Below are 20,878 nucleotides of genomic sequence, written 5' to 3' on the forward strand. Positions count from 1 at the left end.
GTGTGTGTGTGTGTGTGTGTGTGTGTGTGTGTGTGTGTGAGAGTGTGAGTGTGAGTGTCAGTGTGAGTGTGTGATTTCAGTATCAGACCATCAGAGCAGCTCATGAATGAACGAGCTCCGTGTCTTACAGCTCTAATCTGGAAACTCGTCTGAGTTCATTTAATGAATATGAGCCGTTAACCCCGTCAGGGACAGACACCTTCATCTCCACAGCATCTTTAAGAGGTGAAGAATCGACTGTCTGCGGGTTCAATTGTTGCTCTGACAGCCAAATTACACAGAATATTTCATTAACAAATGAGAGAACGAGAGATTCGCTGTCAGAAAGAGAGAGCTGTAGGTCTGATTAAAGGGCTTGTGTGTGTGTGTGTGTGTGTGTGTGTGTGTGTGTGCGTGTGTGTGCGTGTGTGTGCGTGTGTGTGTGTGTGATCGATCTATCACTGTCAGATTGATTCATCAATATCAGAGCAGAGGAGCATCATCTTCATCACTGTCTTCTCTTCACTAAGATCAGTTCACATCAAGCACAGATCTAGCACTAATATGGCTGTGCATGAAAATAATGTGTGCAAATATAAATATATTTTTATACTATAGCTCTAATATGGTTCTAGGTCAATGTATATATGAATGAATTACTGCTGTTTTATTTGCTTTTGCATTTTCATCAATTCAGAGTAAAAGTGGTTTTGATGTTAATTTTTAGCAGCAAGAATTCAGAAAACATCACATTCTTGAGTGATGTTTTGGTTTTGTTTAATTTTATTTACATTTATTTCTATAGCATATTTAAAAAAAACAACTCATATTTAGCAAAAGGCTTCACATTGTAAAAAATTTAATAATAACAAATGTAAAAATTTAAAATGGTTATTAATTAATTAAATTATATATGTGTTTTATTTTAGCATCATTGAGATATACTGTTACAATTTCTATTCATATTTCGAATTCATTATTTTAATTTTGTTTTGTTATTTCATATATATATATATATATATATATATATATTTATTATTTTTCAATCTGTGGCCATTGTTTGCTATCTGAAAACTTTGCTGTCATTTTTTTATTTTGTGCAATATATTTTTATTTGCGTTTTAAAATTTTGGTTTCATGCTTTTTTTTAATGCAATACTTTAGGTGGAAAATTGATTCCATAGTTTTAATACATCAAGGTACAAAAAAAAATGAAAATGCAAAATGTTGCTACTTGCTGAAATGTGTTTGTTTTTTATTTTATTTCAGTTCATGTTTATTTAATGCTTGTAGTTTTAGTTAGCGATATTAACCCTTTAATGGGCCGTGTGTGGACAGTGTTTATGGTTTATGAATGCTGGAAGAGGCTGTTTGTTGTTCCTCTCAGGTTCAGAGCACAGCATGGATGCCGCAGCAGTATGTGATGCAGCCGACAGTAAGTGACCTCTGACCTTTCCTCTCTCTATGACCATTTACAGACACAAGCCTTAAAGGTACAGTAGCAGAAACAGCTTCCTTAATTGCATTAGAGAGGCTGATAATAATAATGAAAAACTAATGACTGTGGGAAAATGTTTCTTGCTCAGTCTGACTGATTCTGAGACAACTTGAATTGCTAAATTGCACATGCTAAAAGTTTCACAGATGCATTTCAGAATATCTGTATGAAAATATGTGACAATATCTCAGTAATATGTTTGTGCACCTTTCTGAGAGCATTATATTTCTGTGTAGTTTTAGACTTGAGTTAGTTAGCTGCTGATTCGGTCTTATTCTCCTATAAACTCCTGTAACATGCTCCTTATGCTGTTTCTGGAGTGTTTGCCGTGTTAAAGTCGTTGATTGAAATGAAGCCAGACAGACGGATTGCTTCAGATCAGCCAACCATAACCCACGGTTATATGACATTCACTAAATCAATATCAGTGTGTTCTGTGCTGAAGTTTCATTTATTTTTACACAACACAAACTCGTCGACTTGACAGTAACACTTTCTGGAGAACGGGCTCGTGTGGATGTAGATGTCCTTTTTTATTTCTACAGGAAGAACACAATGTTATCAATGAGAAAAAGAAAAAGGACACTGCAAAAAATCTATATCTTTATATGGTTTTCAACTTCAAACAAATCTCTACAGATCCTTAAAACAATAGATTCACTTGAAGCAACGCTGCTTATGGTATTAAGACTTGTTTTCAGACATCAAACTTTACGTATTTTTTAAAATATTTGTGTTTTGTCTTATTGCACTGAGATTTTGTTTATGCTAATTTAAAATATGCTTGTACGGAAAAGCTAATTATAGAATCTATAAAAACAAGTCTTAAGTTGTTGTGCAGATGTGCTTCTCTATCATTTTTTAGATATTTTAACCGAAAAAAAGCGAAAAATGACTAATTAGGAGCTTAATAAGAAGTCTTTTTTTGTTTGCAGTTGGTAAATAAATAAGCTAAATGTGTGTGTTTTCTGTCTGTGTGTGTCTGTAGGGAGCACTCATCAGTCCAGCTCTAGATCACAGCACTGTAATGACTCCACTAACACAACAGATGAGTCAGCTGACACTGGGGACCTCTGCTGATGTGGGGTTATATGTTGTCTGCTCTGATTCCACATTTACTCAACACTAAATATCACGAGAACATCACCTGTGTTTGGTCACTGTACAGTACGGTCAGATGATATAAGTGGTTTTTGGTCAGAATAATATATATTACTTAACACCACACTATATACCAGACTAAAGACATGACTGTATGCAAGATTATATACTGGCCTATATCCAGACTATATATATCCTACTAAAAATTTGACTATATACCAGAATATATACCGGACTGTATACTCAACTATGAAATGGACTATAAGGCAGACTATATACCAGACTACATAACAGAATATATACCCGACTGTCTACTGAATTATATACCAGACTGTATATTGAACTATATAGCCTATGGGAGAGACTTCCGGTCCATTAGCTGCTGTAGGGATTTTAGATCAAGAATTTTTCTTTAATATTTCTATTATTTAAGGGGATTTTGCTAAATATTAACATCACTGATACGCAAAAATTTTGGTCAGTGCACTTTGGCGAATTCTCTCATCAGAAACAACAAAGTGCAGATGTATGCGATGTAAATAAGAGATTAATTCATACACTGCATACAACATCACGGATTATAACATAGTTTTTTAGAGTGCTTACTCTATACTGAATTCAGTTATATTCTTTGATAATGTATGGTCTTTGCTCGCTTCCACCTTTTTCTTCAACGCGGAAGTAAGCCTATGGGTGAGACTTCCGGATCATTAACCGCTATAGGTAAATAACGAGGAGAATAACAACGTGCAGTAAACAGTAAAACTGTTTGCACTACAAACCAATGTGTTCATAATTAAGATAATACATTAAAATAATATGGTAAGACACACCAATTTGCAATATCAAGCAGCAAAATGAGCGTTTTGTACAGCTAAAAATAGCTGGAAGCGAATGAGACCGGAAGCAAGACCAGGTCCGTTTTTACAGGAAGAATAAGGTGGATATACTGAACTATATAACAGACTTTATAACAGACTATATACTTAACTATATAACAGACTATATAATATATAACAGACTGTATACTAGACTATATAAAAGACTATATACTGAACTATATACTTAACTATATAACAGACTATATAATATATAACACTGTATACTAGACTATATAACAGGCTATATACGGAACTATATAGCAGACTATATAATGGACTATATAACAGACTGGGTACTGAACTATATAACAGACTATATAATATATAACACTGTATACTAGACTATATAACAGGCTATATACGGAACTATATAGCAGACTATATAATGGACTATATAACAGACTGGGTACTGAACTATATAACAGACTATATACAATACTATATAATGGACTGTATACTGAACTATATACCAGACTATATACTGAATTAAATAGCAGACTATATAACAGGCTATATACTGAACTATATACCAGACTAAAAACCTGACTAAATAATAGACTATATTACAGACTAAAAAACTGATTATATATTGGACTATATACCAGATTATTTACCAGACTAACAACCTATTATATACTACTATATATAGTCCAACTATATACCAGACTAAAAATCTGACTGTATACTATACTATGCTGGACTATATACTATATACAGACTATATACTGAACTATATACCTGACTAAATAACAGACAAAAAAATCGATTATATACTAGACTATATTACAGAATATATGCCAGACTAAAAACCTACTATATATGGGACCATATACCGAACTAATAACCCGACTATATACTGGACTATATACCAGACTGAAAACCGGATATACACCCAATCAGTATACACCATGTGTGCACCAGTATACACACCATATACACCAGAATCAGTATGATGCTGATGTACTTTAAACCTGAGAAATGCACAGAAAAGCCTGTGAGAATTAGAGAGAAGCTAAAACAGGTACAGAGTAGAGCAGTGTTTCCCAACCGGGGTGCCGTGTAAAAAAAAATATTTTTATATATTTTTAAATAGCTAAAATGTTCAAAAAAGCAGCTATTATATAAATAATATTTTTTAAAAATCTGAATAACAGTATATTCTGCAGTTCTTCCCTGCTGTACTGAATATCTATACTCCCCAGGATATATAAACCTGTACACACTCACACACACACACACAAAAGACAGCGTGATCTGCACTGCAGCTCTCGATCACTCAGTGCCCTCTGCAGGACGGTAGGAGAACTGCAGGTGTGTGTTTTCCAGTGCTGATCTGTGTGTGTGTGTGTGTGTAGATGAGGAGCTCCAGCTCGTGTGGCCCCTATGCAAGGAACATTCATCCATCAGTTAACGCCGGTCCCTCCTGTAGAGGTAAATCATGCATGTTTCATGAGTTACATAAATACTAGGGCTGCACAATTTGGGCAAAAGTTAATTGTGATTGTATTGTGTTTTAAAATGCAAAAAAAATATATATATATATAATAATAATAACTTTGCTTGTTTGTAAGACTGAACAATTTGGCGAAAAATTTGTGATTATATATCAATATGACAATAATAATAATAATAATACTGTATGTTGTTATTATTATTATTTTTACTTCTGCAGAATTTGACAAAAAGTTGAGATTTATGTATCAATCTGACAATAGTAATAATAAGAAAATTATTATTATTATTATTCTGCACAATTTGACAAGAAATTGTGATTATATATCAATCTGTCTATAATAATAACAACAATAATTATTGTATTATAATTATTATTATTCAATAATAACTTTAATATTAAAATATTAAGCGAAATAACAATTTGCCGTTCTAATATTTCACTGTAAAATAAAAATCAAGCATTTAAGAAACAACAACAATAATAATAATAATAATAATGTTATTGTACAGGACAACTGTAAAATTGCAATACTAATATTTTGGGCTGTTTTATTGGTTGAAAATGTCTTCATTTTCGAACATTCAAGCTTTTATATTGCTGTTATATTTTGTTGACAACGGAAGGTTTATAAAAACTTACTACAAGTTTGGGAAGATGTTTGGAACATATTGCATTCCTAATTTCTTATTATAAGCAATGCATATGTAGAAATTAACATTCATATTCTGTATTAATAAATTAACTAAATGCTGAAAACTTTGTTTTGATAATGCTCTAATACACATGTTGTAATGTTGTAAAAAAAATATGAATATATTAATTAATGCTGTAAACATTTTTCATTGTCAGTTCATTATACCTAATGCATTTGCTAACGGTAACTAGCCTTACTATAAAGTGTTTTGTTTATTTAGACTTAAACTTTTTAAACATTTACTGCGATCAGAGACACTGAAAGCACTGTCGGATCATGAGCTGCTCATGTGTAAATGAACACAGTGCCACGCTTCACTCTGAAACACAGCGTCTAATATCGTTTAATTAAACTGCAGCCTTTATGAGGATTTCCTGCGTGACGATGTCACTTCCTGTTCTCAGGGTGTAGTAACAGAAGCTCCCTCGTCACAGGATGTCCATGTAGCACGGCAACAGATCACCATGGAAACCAGCGACCACATTCAACCCTGCTCCTACCAGTCCAAGTGCGCACTACGTCCTGTGTACTGCACCCTACACACTATCAACTTCACAAACATGACAAAAGCAACACTAGCCATCCATACAGCCTTAACTTACATGCAACCTGATGACCATACTGGCCTTTCATATTCTTTTTACAATGTCATGTTTACAATTAATTAAATCATTAATCTGGGTTTAAATATACTAACAATACTATTATTTGCTAATGAAATAAATGCTATATTAATAAATTAATTTAATGTACTTTGATGATACCTTACAGGCCTTTTATATGTTTGGTCAAGACTGAAATAAAATTGTTAACGTTAGTTAATATGTCATCTAATACAAATCATTAATCTAGCTATAAAATAATATTAAATTAATTAAATATACTAACTTGAAATGTCTTAGTACATGTAGAAATTAAGAAATAAATGCTGTAAATGTATTGTTTTTATAATTCCTTAATATAAATGTTGTGTGAATATATATATAATATAAATTTTGTAATATATTTGTTAATAAATGCTGTAAACATATTGTTTTTTAATGCTTCATATAAATGTTGTGATACATTTTATTAATATATTAATAAATGTTTGAAACTAGTTCACAATACCTGTTCATGCATTAACTAACGTTAACAAGCATTATTGTTTTATTTAGTTAATTTACTTTACAAACTCGTGTTTTTTTCTTTGCATTTACAATTTCATTTGTGCACTGTAGTTGCATTTCTATCTCTGTGTGATTATGATTTTGTGTTTTATTGTCAGATAGCATCCTGAAGAGGTGAATGTACATCAGCGTTGCCTTCTGATGGACGCTCTGCACTCAGATTATGGACACGCAATGAACTTCCAGGTGACCTCAGCACCAAAAACACTGACTTGACTCATTCCCCAGCTGGACTGTAGGACACCGCAGGGCCGCTTCATGAGCTGATGATTGTTTTTTTAATGTCTGTTGGACTGAAGCTCCTTCAGAGAGTTCATAAATATGAAAACATTGCGTTGATAGATGCGGATATGATGTAAAATAATAAAGAAGAACACATATCGTCTTCCTCAGATATTAAGCTATTGCATCGTTATATTCTGTTGATTTTCTTCTGTCAAGTGTTGGTTTTGTAGGAATTTACACAAATCTCAGTTGCCTTAATTTTGAATACATCTGAATTTTGTTTAATATCCGGCATCATGTGTTAATCATGTTGGGACTGAATCCTGATATCACCTTTTCTTCATTTGAAGAAAAATTAGGTAATTATAATTTTCCTGAATGCATTGCATTTTACTGAACATTAATTTTCACAAAGAGGGAAAAACAGTACAGCAGTTTGCTGCAATTGATAAACATACAAACATTTACTGCGATCAGAGACACTGAAAGCACTGTCGGATCATGAGCTGCTCATGTGTAAATGAACACAGTGCCACGCTTCACTCTGAAACACAGCGTCTAATATCGTTTAATTAAACTGCAGCCTTTATGAGGATTTCCTGCGTGACGATGTCACTTCCTGTTCTCAGGGTGTAGTAACAGAAGCTCCCTCGTCACAGGATGTCCATGTAGCACGGCAACAGATCACCATGGAAACCAGCGACCACATTCAACCCTGCTCCTACCAGTCCAAGTGCGCACTACGTCCTGTGTACTGCACCCTACACACTATCAACTTCACAAACATGACAAAAGCAACACTAGCCATCCATACAGCCTTAACTTACATGCAACCTGATGACCATACTGGCCTTTCATATTCTTTTTACAATGTCATGTTTACAATTAATTAAATCATTAATCTGGGTTTAAATATACTAACAATACTATTATTTGCTAATGAAATAAATGCTATATTAATAAATTAATTTAATGTACTTTGATGATACCTTACAGGCCTTTTATATGTTTGGTCAAGACTGAAATAAAATTGTTAACGTTAGTTAATATGTCATCTAATACAAATCATTAATCTAGCTATAAAATAATATTAAATTAATTAAATATACTAACTTGAAATGTCTTAGTACATGTAGAAATTAAGAAATAAATGCTGTAAATGTATTGTTTTTATAATTCCTTAATATAAATGTTGTGTGAATATATATATAATATAAATTTTGTAATATATTTGTTAATAAATGCTGTAAACATATTGTTTTTTAATGCTTCATATAAATGTTGTGATACATTTTATTAATATATTAATAAATGTTTTAAACTAGTTCACAATACCTGTTCATGCATTAACTAACGTTAACAAGCATTATTTTTTTATTTAGTTAATTTACTTTACAAACTCGTGTTTTTTTCTTTGCATTTACAATTTCATTTGTGCACTGTAGTTGCATTTCTATCTCTGTGTGATTATGATTTTGTGTTTTATTGTCAGATAGCATCCTGAAGAGGTGAATGTACATCAGCGTTGCCTTCTGATGGACGCTCTGCACTCAGATTATGGACACGCAATGAACTTCCAGGTGACCTCAGCACCAAAAACACTGACTTGACTCATTCCCCAGCTGGACTGTAGGACACCGCAGGGCCGCTTCATGAGCTGATGATTGTTTTTTTAATGTCTGTTGGACTGAAGCTCCTTCAGAGAGTTCATAAATATGAAAACATTGCGTTGATAGATGCGGATATGATGTAAAATAATAAAGAAGAACACATATCGTCTTCCTCAGATATTAAGCTATTGCATCGTTATATTCTGTTGATTTTCTTCTGTCAAGTGTTGGTTTTGTAGGAATTTACACAAATCTCAGTTGCCTTAATTTTGAATACATCTGAATTTTGTTTAATATCCGGCATCATGTGTTAATCATGTTGGGACTGAATCCTGATATCACCTTTTCTTCATTTGAAGAAAAATTAGGTAATTATAATTTTCCTGAATGCATTGCATTTTACTGAACATTAATTTTCACAAAGAGGGAAAAACAGTACAGCAGTTTGCTGCAATTGATAAACATACGTTTTTTTTTTTTTTTTTTCATTTTCTAATTGTTTGTTTGTATCAATTTTGATTTATTTACACATTAGATTTGAACCAAATAATACTTTTTTTAAAAACTTTTAATTTTTTTAATATTTGATCGTTTTACGCATTAGATTTGTTTTTATATACATTTCTTTCATTATAGATATTATATATACTTTTAAACCTTAATGTTTTTATTAAGTTTAAAGGAGACATATCATGCCCCTTTTTACAATATGAAATATAAGTCTCAGGTGTCCCCAGAATGTTTCTGTGAAGTTTCAGCTCAAAATACTCCACAGATCATTTATTATATAATTTTGAAAATGCCTATTTTGAGTGGAAGCACAAACACGCTGTTTTTCGCGCCCGTCTCTTTAAATGCAAATGAGCTGCTGCTCCCCGCCCCCTTTTCCAGAATAGAGCCCCGCCATTACAGCTCGGACCTGCTAAAAACATCTGTTTTGGTTCTGATTATCATGTTTATCGTGCTGAAATCATGCGTTTTAAACCACGTCACCAAGGGAGCGAAATCAGACGCGCTCGTTTTCTCAGATGCTCGCAGAAAAAGGCTTCCCAAAACAAAGTTACTGGGTTCAACTTTTTCACGTTTCCTTGGTTGGTAGATGCACCGGGGACCTGATTATAGCACTTAAAACCTGGATAAGTCAAATTTTCATGATATGTCACCTTTAATGTTTCAGCCTGCTAAGTGTTTTTTTATTTTATTTTTTTAATTTAATCATTTATTTTAATTTTACATTTTTATGATTCATTTCTTGTTTAGTAAGTATTTTTTGTTTTTATTTTAAAACTGTGTTTTTAGTATTTGTAGTGTTTTATTTTGCTTGTTTTTATTTAAAAATAACAAATGTAATTTTACATTAGGATTTAATTAGATCAATTTACACATTACATTTGCATCTTTATTTAAATTAACTCAGCATCACATAATTAAAAACTTAAAAAGCTAAACGAAAGCAAAACCGTGTGTAGAGGATTGCGATTGTTGACGCTGATAGTTGAACTCAGTCAGTCTAAAGCAATAGAAGAAGTAGTTCCTGTAGTTTTGTGTAGTTATGAATGAAAGCGGTCATTTCTAAACCAAAGAAGAAGCTATTGTTGTTTTTATTATTATTGTGTTCAATTCTATTATTTGTATTGTGTTGATCATCTCTTTATGTACAATCATGAGCGAGATTCCAGTTTCCAGAAAACACATTATGAACAGTAAAGTGATGTTCGTGCTTCATCTTCTCTGTGAGGAAGAGCTCCTGATACGCTGGTTTTAGGTCTTGGGTTGGTGTTAGAGATGTATCTCTCTTTAGATGCTCACTTAGGCCTGACAGCTCCATTTGTCTTCCCACAGGCCATTAGCTGAACACTGTTAGTCTTCAACATCACGTGCGATTGGTGTTTAGGATGAGACGGATCTCGCGTGACCTATAGTCAGACCAGCGTACTGAAGCTGAGAGGAGAAACATCTTATTCTTTAAACCAGAGATTTCAAAGCGTTCTGTCAGGCGAACCCCTTTGGCATTAATTACCAAAGTGAATATTTCAGTAGTTTAACAACACATTAGCGTATACACAGACAGCTCTCTGAAGTTGGTTAGTGGCCACATGACATGCAGGTAAACAAATAAAATATAATATCTTTTTAGTAAGGGTTTATTTTTATTCTTTTTTTAAATTATGTATTTTAATTTTTTATTTTTATGATTTTTTATTTTTAGTAAGTGTTTTTTTATTTTAATAATTTATTTTAATTTTGCATTTTTATTATTTAATCATTGTTAGCGTTTTGATTTATTTTTATTTTTGATAAGTGTTTTATTTTTTGTTTCTATTTTAATCATTTCTTTTAAATTTGCATTTTTGTGACAATAAATTTTAGTGTTTTGATTTATTTTATTTTGATCATTTATTTTATGATTTAATTTTTCATAAGTGTTTTGTTTTTATTTTAATCCTTTATTTTAATTTTACATTTTTATGATTTGATTTTTTGTCAGTATTCTGTTTTATTTTAAAACTGGATTTTAATTGTGTATTTTTATCATTTAATTACTAATAGTATTTCATTTGCATTAAAATTTAATGTCCAGTGTTTTATTTTTGTTTTGGTTTAATTTAGTGTCTTCATTTTATTCTTTTAATAATTTTTCATTTTTATGATTTCATTAATGTTTGGTGGGTTTTTTTTTGGTTTTTTTTAAGTTATATGTTTTAATTTAACATTGATTTTTAAAAGTATGTAGGCTAGCCTTTCCCAACGTCAGTAAAGTACAAACTTGTAGATTGTGTTAGAAGTAGAATGTGATTTGTGACACAGCTGCATGTTAAGTTCTGTGTTCAAGAAAACCATTGAGAAAACGGTCGTAGCATTTGACATCTCCCAGTTTATCATAAGATGCTTTAACATGCAGCTGACCGCGATGAGACGCTCAGAAGAGGAGTGACGCCGCGTTTATCCACAGTGTGAACGTGACAGCAGAGTTCGGTGTTTCAGCAGGATCTTCTCGTAAGGTGACCTCCAGCGATGCTGATGAGGAGCGTGTCGCGCTGAAAGGGCTCCCGTTCACCTCGTGCCCTTCTCCCGCAGGCTAGAGCAGGTGTCGAACGCTCCTGAATCAGTCACGGAGCCGTTTCTCCCGCCTCAGCGCAGACGCACACTCACCATCTGTGTCTTATAGGCTTTTTGATGATGGAGCTGATGAAAGAGCGACTCACTGCTGCTGAGAACGACAGTGTTTTTATTCTCTTAAAGTTACACGAATGCCATTTGAGCCCCGTCTGAACTTTCTAGAGCGCGTTCTTGGGCTCGTTTTCTTCACATCTGCATCTCAGTCATTTGCGTTAAATTCCAAATGTTAGATTTTTAAATATTTATTTTTGGCATTTTTGCCTTTATTGTGATAGGATAGTTTAAAGCTGACAGGAAACGAAGTAGGAGAGAGACGGGGGCGGGATCGGTCCTGGAACCGGGATTCGAACTCGGGACGCGCATGGTGCAATGGCGCTGTATGGCGCAAAAAGAATCCGTGTATCATTCATTCGTTTGTTTTTTTTATTTAGTATTGAAAGTAAAAAAATTCGAAAACGGCTCCTTTTTCGTTTGTTTTTTATTTAAAAATGTTTTGCATTTTACATTTTTATGATTTAATCGTTAGCTTTTAAAGCTAATAATTCACACTAAGTGTAACGGAGGCCAGCGAGTAAGTGCTGTGCAGGTAAACAGCGACTGACGCTAGAGGTTGCAGTCTTTAGCCTCCTTGTTAGTGCTTCTGCCTCCCATGCCGGAGACCCGGGTTCGAGACCCACTCGGAGCGAGAACGGGGTGTGGCGGAGAGGACTCGGGAGAGAGGTGTTACATTGGTGCCGTGACCCGGATGGGAGTGAGGGCTTAGGGGGGTGAGTGTAACGGAGGCCAGCGAGTTAAGTGCTGTGCAGGTAAACCTCACTCCCCTGATCTCAAGAGACGCACTAGCAACTGACGCTAGAGGCTGCAGTCTTTAGCCTCCTTGTTAGTGCGTCCGCCTCCCATGCCGGAGACCCGGGTTCGAGACCCACTCGGAACAAGAACGAGGTGTGGCGGTGAGGACCCGCGGGAGAGGGGTTATATAACTTTTTTAAAGAACAGTTCAAAGAGTGGCCGATTCAACTCTGTGGTTTGCTGCATTTAATCGGAAGCAAGTGACCAGTGAAATCGCCGCTTGCTTAAATAAATGGACGAGTCGCAGCGCTGATGCAGCTCAACATCGATTGAATGCGGTTCTTTTGAAGTTCAACACACAAACATCAATGCAAGGAGATGCTGCACAGAAAACACAAGTTTTAGAGGTTTTAGGAGGAAACTTAAGTCCAGCATTTCGAGCAGGACCCACAGGACCCATCGGAGATCGGGTTGAATGTCTGTCCTGGTTTATGGGTTCAAGCATCTGTGATTGTTTGTTCTTGATTCTGTTCTTTTATTTTCAATGTTTATTAGAGGATGGGTGAATAGGAAACATTTTACTATGTCTTGGCTTTTCTGTAAAGAAGATTTGAGTAATAAAAACATTGACACTGGTGTAATGGATTCAAGTTACCGTGTCTTGTTTGAAATGTTCAAAAGCCCTTTTGTAGTCAAGACATTCAAGTTTTTCCTAGACATAAATTGATATTCAAAAATAAGCCCAATATATAGGCCTAGTTATGTTAACAAATTTCGTCAATCCGAATGAATCCAGTCTAATTCCAGATTCGCCGCGTACCCACTCGGAACAAGAACGAGGTGTGGCGGTGAGGACCCGCGGGAGAGGGGTTATATAACTTTTTTAAAGAACAGTTCAAAGAGTGGCCGATTCAACTCTGTGGTTTGCTGCATTTAATCGGAAGCAAGTGACCAGTGAAATCGCCGCTTGCTTAAATAAATGGACGAGTCGCAGCGCTGATGCAGCTCAACATCGATTGAATGCGGTTCTTTTGAAGTTCAACACACAAACATCAATGCAAGGAGATGCTGCACAGAAAACACAAGTTTTAGAGGTTTTAGGAGGAAACTTAAGTCCAGCATTTCGAGCAGGACCCACAGGACCCATCGGAGATCGGGTTGAATGTCTGTCCTGGTTTATGGGTTCAAGCATCTGTGATTGTTTGTTCTTGATTCTGTTCTTTTATTTTCAATGTTTATTAGAGGATGGGTGAATAGGAAACATTTTACTATGTCTTGGCTTTTCTGTAAAGAAGATTTGAGTAATAAAAACATTGACACTGGTGTAATGGATTCATGTTACCGTGTCTTGTTTGAAATGTTCAAAAGCCCTTTTGTAGTCAAGACATTCAAGTTTTTCCTAGACAGAAATTGATATTCAAAAATAAGCCCAATATATAGGCCTAGTTATGTTAACAAATTTCGTCAATCCGAATGAATCCAGTCTAATTCCAGATTCGCCGCGTTCAGAACCAGAGAAAGACGCCGCTAATGTCACCGGAGCTACCGTGAGTATAACTCTCATTTTTGTCTTGATGACATGTACTAGAGTTAGAGGGTCAAATAAAGATGGAAGAGATGTGTTTTTAGCCTGTGTTTCTCAGCTGCTCGGATTGAGTTGGGCAGGTCATTATATTTCAAGTAACAAGGCTTTTTTTTTTTTTTCTGACCATAATAACCTTAGCACAAATACAGTGAAAACATTATTTGTGTGGTACAGTTACATATTTCTTTAGATCTAAGCATGGTACATGTTCTAACATGTTTCTCTCTCTCTGTTTCTAGACATTCCATAAGTGCAGTTCTGGTTTCCATGGCAGCAGAAGTCAAAATAGAGGAGATTTAGGATAGAGACAGAGAAACGCTTCAGTCACACAGTAAATGAACATAAGGATTTGTGTCATTACAGGTACATTTACTACAGCACACATTCACACGAACATTTGATTAGACATTTTAACAGTGTCTGTGAGGGGAAAAACTCACACACTCAAATATTAAGAAAGAATTGAGTTTTAAACCAGGGGTATGATCTGAAATGATCCTGTGATTCAAAGACAGATATATGAGAGTCTCATTGTGATTCATTTCTAGAAAGGAAAGTGAGAGGTTATAACGTTTTCTCTACATTTCTCCTTCATGTCTCATTAAATGATCCAATCCTTTAATAGCAAGTCAAACTACTGATGTAAAACACCATCAGATTGGTTGTTAAATTATTTGAAATAATCGTTATGAACATTTGCATTTTTCATTATGATGTAAACCGATTCTGTAGTGAACTGATTCACTTCAGAGAACTTATGAATCATTTGTGCACACTGATTGATTCAGTCATTCAATATGACTCACATTCTGGACCACATATTTAAATACATATTTTATATTTTGACATGAAATTTGAAACGCATTGCGATGCGTGTGGTCTTGATCAGAGGTGTGAATAAGAGCTATATGTGAACTAATGTGTGACAAATCGTTTTGCAGTGGTTTTGAACACTATTTTGAGCGTCCAGTGATCCATGATTGTTGTGGACGGCAGACAGTCTGAACTGAACATCCACCACAACAACACACAGCGCTGCTTTATTTAGGCCCGGATGATTGTGCTGATCTGACGGATCACTAACCGTCCCGTCATCAGGATTCTGATTGCTTTGTGGTTATTACATAAAGACATAAACAATGCAAAGGGAGTCTGTTTACATTACAGTTTTTCTCGATTGCTTAAACACATTTCTTGAAACTATGCCTCGTATTCTCAAAACAGTAAACACAAATCCATAACGTCTCACCCAATTCCCCAAACATCCTATTTTCAGGTCAAAATGAAGCTCTACACTCAAAACCATTCACTCTTGCTGAAAAACCAAACTTTTCCCTCAGACATCACACACAAGCTTTCAAAAACACACACACTACAACATAGTATTACACACTGGTGCAATAAATTCAAAACCCTCCTCCTCCTTCACCACATCCTCTTCCTCTCCCTCCTCCTCCTCCCCCCCGCCCTCCTCCTCCAGTTCACCAAAATCTGCTCATGTGTTAAAACAGGGGAATAGTGTTTATAGTTCAGCAAAATGGGTGTGCTTTTTGAAAAATGGCATTATGGTTTTGAAATTTTAGTTCAAAAGCCTGGTTATAGTGTTTTAGCAATCGAGAAAAACTGTAATGCATCTGGCAGGTGCTTTTATCCAAAACCACTTCCATTGCATTGCATTTGATCAGTTCATGCATTCACTGGGAGCATGGTATTATTTCAGTATTATTTATGTACTATTATAGTTTTTATTAATTAAAATCTAAATTATTTATAACATTTTAATAGCAGGTTTATGTGCCATGAAACATGTTTTCAGCATCATGATCTCGGTTTTCATCATCTGTCACGCTGATGTCTGTATTTCTGCTCTTTTTCCCAAGTTTCTTTGACGTTCTTCATTGGGAATTGGATGGATATCATTAAGATATTATTTATTTCACCCCAAAATCAAAAGAATTAAGAAAATATATTATTCAAAGTTCATTGTTTTTTTGTTTTTTTTATGAAAGGCCATTTCTGCCACATAAGAAAAGAAAAAAAATCATGACAAATGATGCAATGTTTATGAAATTAAAAGTCAAAATTGACTAAAAGTCAAAATTATGGCATACTAAGTCATATTTATGAGATTAAAAGTAATAATTGTGAAAAGTATAATTTGTAAGATTAAGTCAAAATGACAAAAAAAAATCTAAATTATGACAATGAGTTGTATTTTAATTAAGTCAAAATTATGTCAGAATTATTAAAATGAAGTTGAAATTGAAAGTCAAAATTATGACACTCCAATTCATAATTATGAGATAAAAACATACAAATCTGACTTAGAGTCATAATTATGACAATGTCGAAATTAACATACTGTCTTTATGAAATATTAAGTCTTAATTATGATTAGTTATGATGAAAAAGTTTCAATTATTTGATTACCTTGTCATCATTTTTAATTTGTCATAATTTGTCATTTTTAATGTCATAATTCTGACATTTAAGTCATAAATTTGAATGTTTTGTCATAATTTTGACTCAAGTCATCATAGACTTTTTAAGTCATAATTTTGACGTTTAATCTATAAATATGATTTAGTATGTCATATTTTCAACTTTTTAATCTTTTTAATATTTAGTGAGTCAGTAGCTTTCAGGCTACATAGAAGAAAAACTTAATCATTGCATTACATTTTTTTTTGCATGTTTTGATATATTTTAAAATTATTTACTTTTGAGAATACGATGCCCAAATGCTTTTAATGTAGGATATCCGCTAGGTTTTATGACTATGACACCTAGAAATGTTGTCTATGTAGGAAACTCACAAGGTTTTCAAAACATCATGCATAAAAATGTTATGTAGGCAACTCAATAGGTTTTTAAAACTATGATGCCCAGAAGTGCAGTCTATGAAGGGAACTCACTAGTTTTTAAGACTTTGATGCTCAGGGTTTTGAGATCTTGATGCCTGTAAATGCTGTCTGTGTAGGAAACTCACTAGGTTTTATGACTATGATGCCTAAAAATGTTGTCTACGTAGGAAACTCGCTAGATTTTAAGGCTATGATGCCTAAAATTGCTATGTAGGAAACTCTAATTTCTTCTGGATTTGTTTTTGAAAAAGACTGGCATCCAATAGAGTTGATCTCAAGTCTATGTTCATTGCATTGAAATTATATAAAACTGCAGTTTTGATATATTTTGAGATGATTTACTTTTGAGAATACAATGCCTAAAAGCTGTCTATTTAGGATATTCGCTAGGTTTTATGACTATGACACCTAGAAATGCTGTCTGTGTCGGAAACTCACAAGGTTTTGAGAATATGATGCATAAAAATGTTATATATGTTGGCAGCTCAATAGGTTTTTAGGACTATGATTCCCGCAAGTGTGGTTTATAGTATGTAGGGAACTAACTACTGTATATGATGTTCAGAAATGGGTTTTGAGACCATGATGCCTAAAATACTGTTTATGTAGGCAACTCAGTAGGCTTTTAAACAATTTCTAGAAATGCTATATATGTAGGAAACTCACTATAGGCTTTAAGGCTATGATGCCTAAAAATGCTGTCTGTGTAGGCAACTCAGTCGGTTTTAAGACTATGCTCAAACAAATACATGTACGGAACATAGGTTTTAGGATCATGATGCCTAAAATTGCTTTGTAGGAACTCCAATTACTTCAGGTTTTGTTTTTGGCATGCAATAGAGTTGAACTCAAGTCTATAATCATAGCATTGAAATGAAAACTGCAGTTTTGATATATTTACATTTGAGAGACCTGCAGCTTCACCAAAACAAGTCCAGTGCGAGTTCATAAACCAAAGCAGCTGGGTTTAATCATGTTCTAGACGCTGTTAGTTATTATGTAGACGTGGATTAGTTTCTCCAGTGCAATCCGCGGGAAACAGATGCAGAAAAATGAGCATTTTGTCTTGTAGTCTACATAATTTCCAGTTAAAGGTGCAGAGACAGACCAGCTGATCTGGGGCTCCTAATCAGCCCTTTCTTGAATCAAGATACATGTAGACGCAAAATTAGAATTCACTGTGAAAAATAAACTTGTTTTCCCTTTTGAAAACATTTTTCTGACCCCATTAGCAGATTTTTCTCATTTTAAGCAGTCTTAATACTGATCAATTTCTCAGCAAACAAGACTTATATTAATTTTACTTCCTGTGCATCAGTTGTTTGCTCTGCTTTCTTTAAACGCAGATGCTTTGCTACTGATTTCATTTCTTGTTTTGCTTTTCTCACTCATGACTCGTTTAGGAGATGCATGTGTGTCAAAACTTATTGTGCCACCTAGATAGACAGCATAAACAGCGAGATTATTGACTTTGACTGAACCAAAACGTCTATGTGCCCATGATGCTGTCTAGGTAGGCAGCTCACAAGAGTGCTTTTGATGTCTTTCTTCTGTAGGTAGGCGTTTTGCAAGGTTTTGAGATGCCCAAAAAAAAGGCTGTGTAGGCGTGAAGCTCACCATGTGAGGCACATGCTCAGAAATGCAATCTAAATAGGTGTATTGGTAACTTTTGAGAGCAAATGTCTTGCTGTCTATGTAGGCAGCTTTCTCAGTTTTAAAATGCTTGAAACGTATGTCTGTATGGACTGCTCATTAGGGCATGTGCCTAAAAACACTGTCTGTGTAGGCAACTCACTAGGTCTTGAAAAATGCTATCTATGTAGGGTTCTTATCAGTTTTAATGTCTAGGTTGACAGCTCTTTAGGTTATAGGACATGTTCCAAAAGGCTATGTTTTTTGACTGTAATACCTAAAAATTCAGTCTGTGTAGGCAGATTAAGATTATAGTGCCTAAAATGTTATACATGCAGGCAACTCTGAGTTTAGAAACTATGATTCCCAGCAATGCTGTCTATGTAGGAAACTCACAAGTTTTGAGACTGACACCTAACAAAATGTAGACAACTCACTAGGTCTTGATACTAATGCTCAGAAATGCTGTCAATATAGGCAACTCTCCATGTTTTAAGACTAAAAATGCTGTCTATAGGAAATTAATCGATTTAAAGACTGACACCTATGTTTTATATGTAGGCAACACACTTGGTTTTGAGACTGACACCCAGAAATGTTGTTTATGTAGGCAACTTATCTAGGTTTTGAGAATATTATACAGATGTTGTATTTTTAGGAAATTCACTTGAAATGCCTTAGAATGTCGTCTATGTGGGCAACTCACTAGGCTTTGAGAATATGATGCCCAGTAATGCTGTCTATGTAGGAAACTCACTAGGTTTTGAGACTATGATGTCTAAAACTGTTTTTTTTTTTATGTAGGCAACTCATTAGGTCTTGATAGAATGCTCAGAAATGCTGTCTATATAGGCAACTCTCCAGTTTTTAAGGTTAAAAATACTGTGGTTTTGAGGCGATGACGCCTAAAAAAATGTTATATATGTAGGCAACAACACAGACTGACACCCAGAAATGTTGTTAATGTAGGCGACTCCTATAGAAAATGATGCCCAGAAATGCTATTAAACTCACTAGGTTTCGAGACTACGATGTCTAAACATGTTTTCTATGTAGGCAACTCATTAGGTCTTCATACGCTCATAAATGCTGTCTACTGTATATAAACAATTCTCCAGGTTTTAAGACTAAAAATGCTGTCTATAGGAAATTCATTGGTTTTGAGACTATACACCTACAATGTTATATATATAGGCAACACACTAGGTTTTGAGACCGACACCCAGAAATGTTGTTTATGTTGGAAACTCACTATGGTTTTGAGACGATGATACCTAAAAATGTTTTCTATGTAGGCAACTCACTAGATCTTGATACTAGAATGCTCAGAAATGCTGTCTATATAGGCAACTCTTTAGGGTTTAAGACTGAAAATTCTGTCTATAGGGAATTCATTTGGTTTTGAGACTTATGACACCATATGTAGGCACTAGGTTTTGAGACTGACACTAAGAAATGTTGTTTAGGAAACTCACTAGGTTTTGAGAATATGATGCCCAGTAATGCTGTCTATGTTGGAAACTCACTAGGTTTTGAGACGATGATGCCTAAAAATGTTTTCTATGTAGGCAACTCACTAGATCTTGAAATGCTGTCTATATAGGCAACTCTCCAGGTTTTAAGTCTAAAAATGCTGTCTACAAAATTCAATAGGTTTTGAGACTATGATGCCAAAAATGTTACAGTATATAGGCTTTATGTAGGCAACACTCCGAGACCCAGAAATGTTGTTTATGTAGGAAACTCACTGTGGTTTTGAGACGATGATGCCTAAAAATGTTTTCTATTTAGGCAACTCACTAGGTCTTGATAGGATGCTCAGAAATGCTGTCTATATAGACAATTCTTCAGGTTTTAAGACTAAAATGCTGTCTATAGTAAATTAATTGGTTTTGAGACTATCAGGCCTAGAATGTTATAGCTAGGCAACACACTCGGTTTTGAGACTATGATGCCCAGAAATGTTGTTTGTGTTGTAATACTCGTAGGTTTGAGATGCCAAATGCTGACAGGCAACTTTATCTAGGTTTTGAGAAAATGATGTTGTTTATAACTCACTTGAAATGCCTTTGAATGTCGTCTATGTAGGGAACTCACTGGGGTTTGAGAGTATGATGCGCAGTAATGCTGTCTATGTGGTGCTCACCAGCTTCAGAGCTGCGCTAAGGTGTTGTCTAGTGAGTGAGTGAGCGCAGTGCGCATTGACACAGACGCAGCAGCAGTAGCGGTTTTGAGAAAGTAAAGCAGGAAAAGAGGCTCTTCCTCCTCCCTCAGA

At 34.6% G+C, this 20,878-nt stretch overlaps 1 protein-coding gene across 1 annotated transcript in view; it reads left to right on the top strand.

Annotated features, from left to right (window-relative positions):
* Positions 1-7,379, top strand: part of LOC107703895 (RNA-binding motif, single-stranded-interacting protein 3-like) — a 39,350-nt gene extending 31,971 nt beyond the window's left edge. The window contains exons 10-15 of the mRNA XM_016506732.1: positions 1,367-1,414; positions 2,466-2,558; positions 3,690-3,699; positions 4,823-4,890; positions 6,014-6,117; positions 6,877-7,379. Of these exons, the coding sequence (XP_016362218.1) occupies positions 1,367-1,414; positions 2,466-2,558; positions 3,690-3,699; positions 4,823-4,890; positions 6,014-6,117; positions 6,877-6,880 (327 nt within the window). The 3' untranslated portion in view covers positions 6,881-7,379. The remainder of the gene's footprint in view (positions 1-1,366; positions 1,415-2,465; positions 2,559-3,689; positions 3,700-4,822; positions 4,891-6,013; positions 6,118-6,876) is intronic.
* Positions 7,380-20,878: the final 13,499 nt, after the last annotated feature.

This window comes from Sinocyclocheilus anshuiensis, unplaced genomic scaffold, assembly GCF_001515605.1.
Source record: "Sinocyclocheilus anshuiensis isolate Anshui unplaced genomic scaffold, SAMN03320099.WGS_v1.1 scaffold61, whole genome shotgun sequence".
NCBI classification, from domain to species: domain Eukaryota; kingdom Metazoa; phylum Chordata; class Actinopteri; order Cypriniformes; family Cyprinidae; genus Sinocyclocheilus; species Sinocyclocheilus anshuiensis.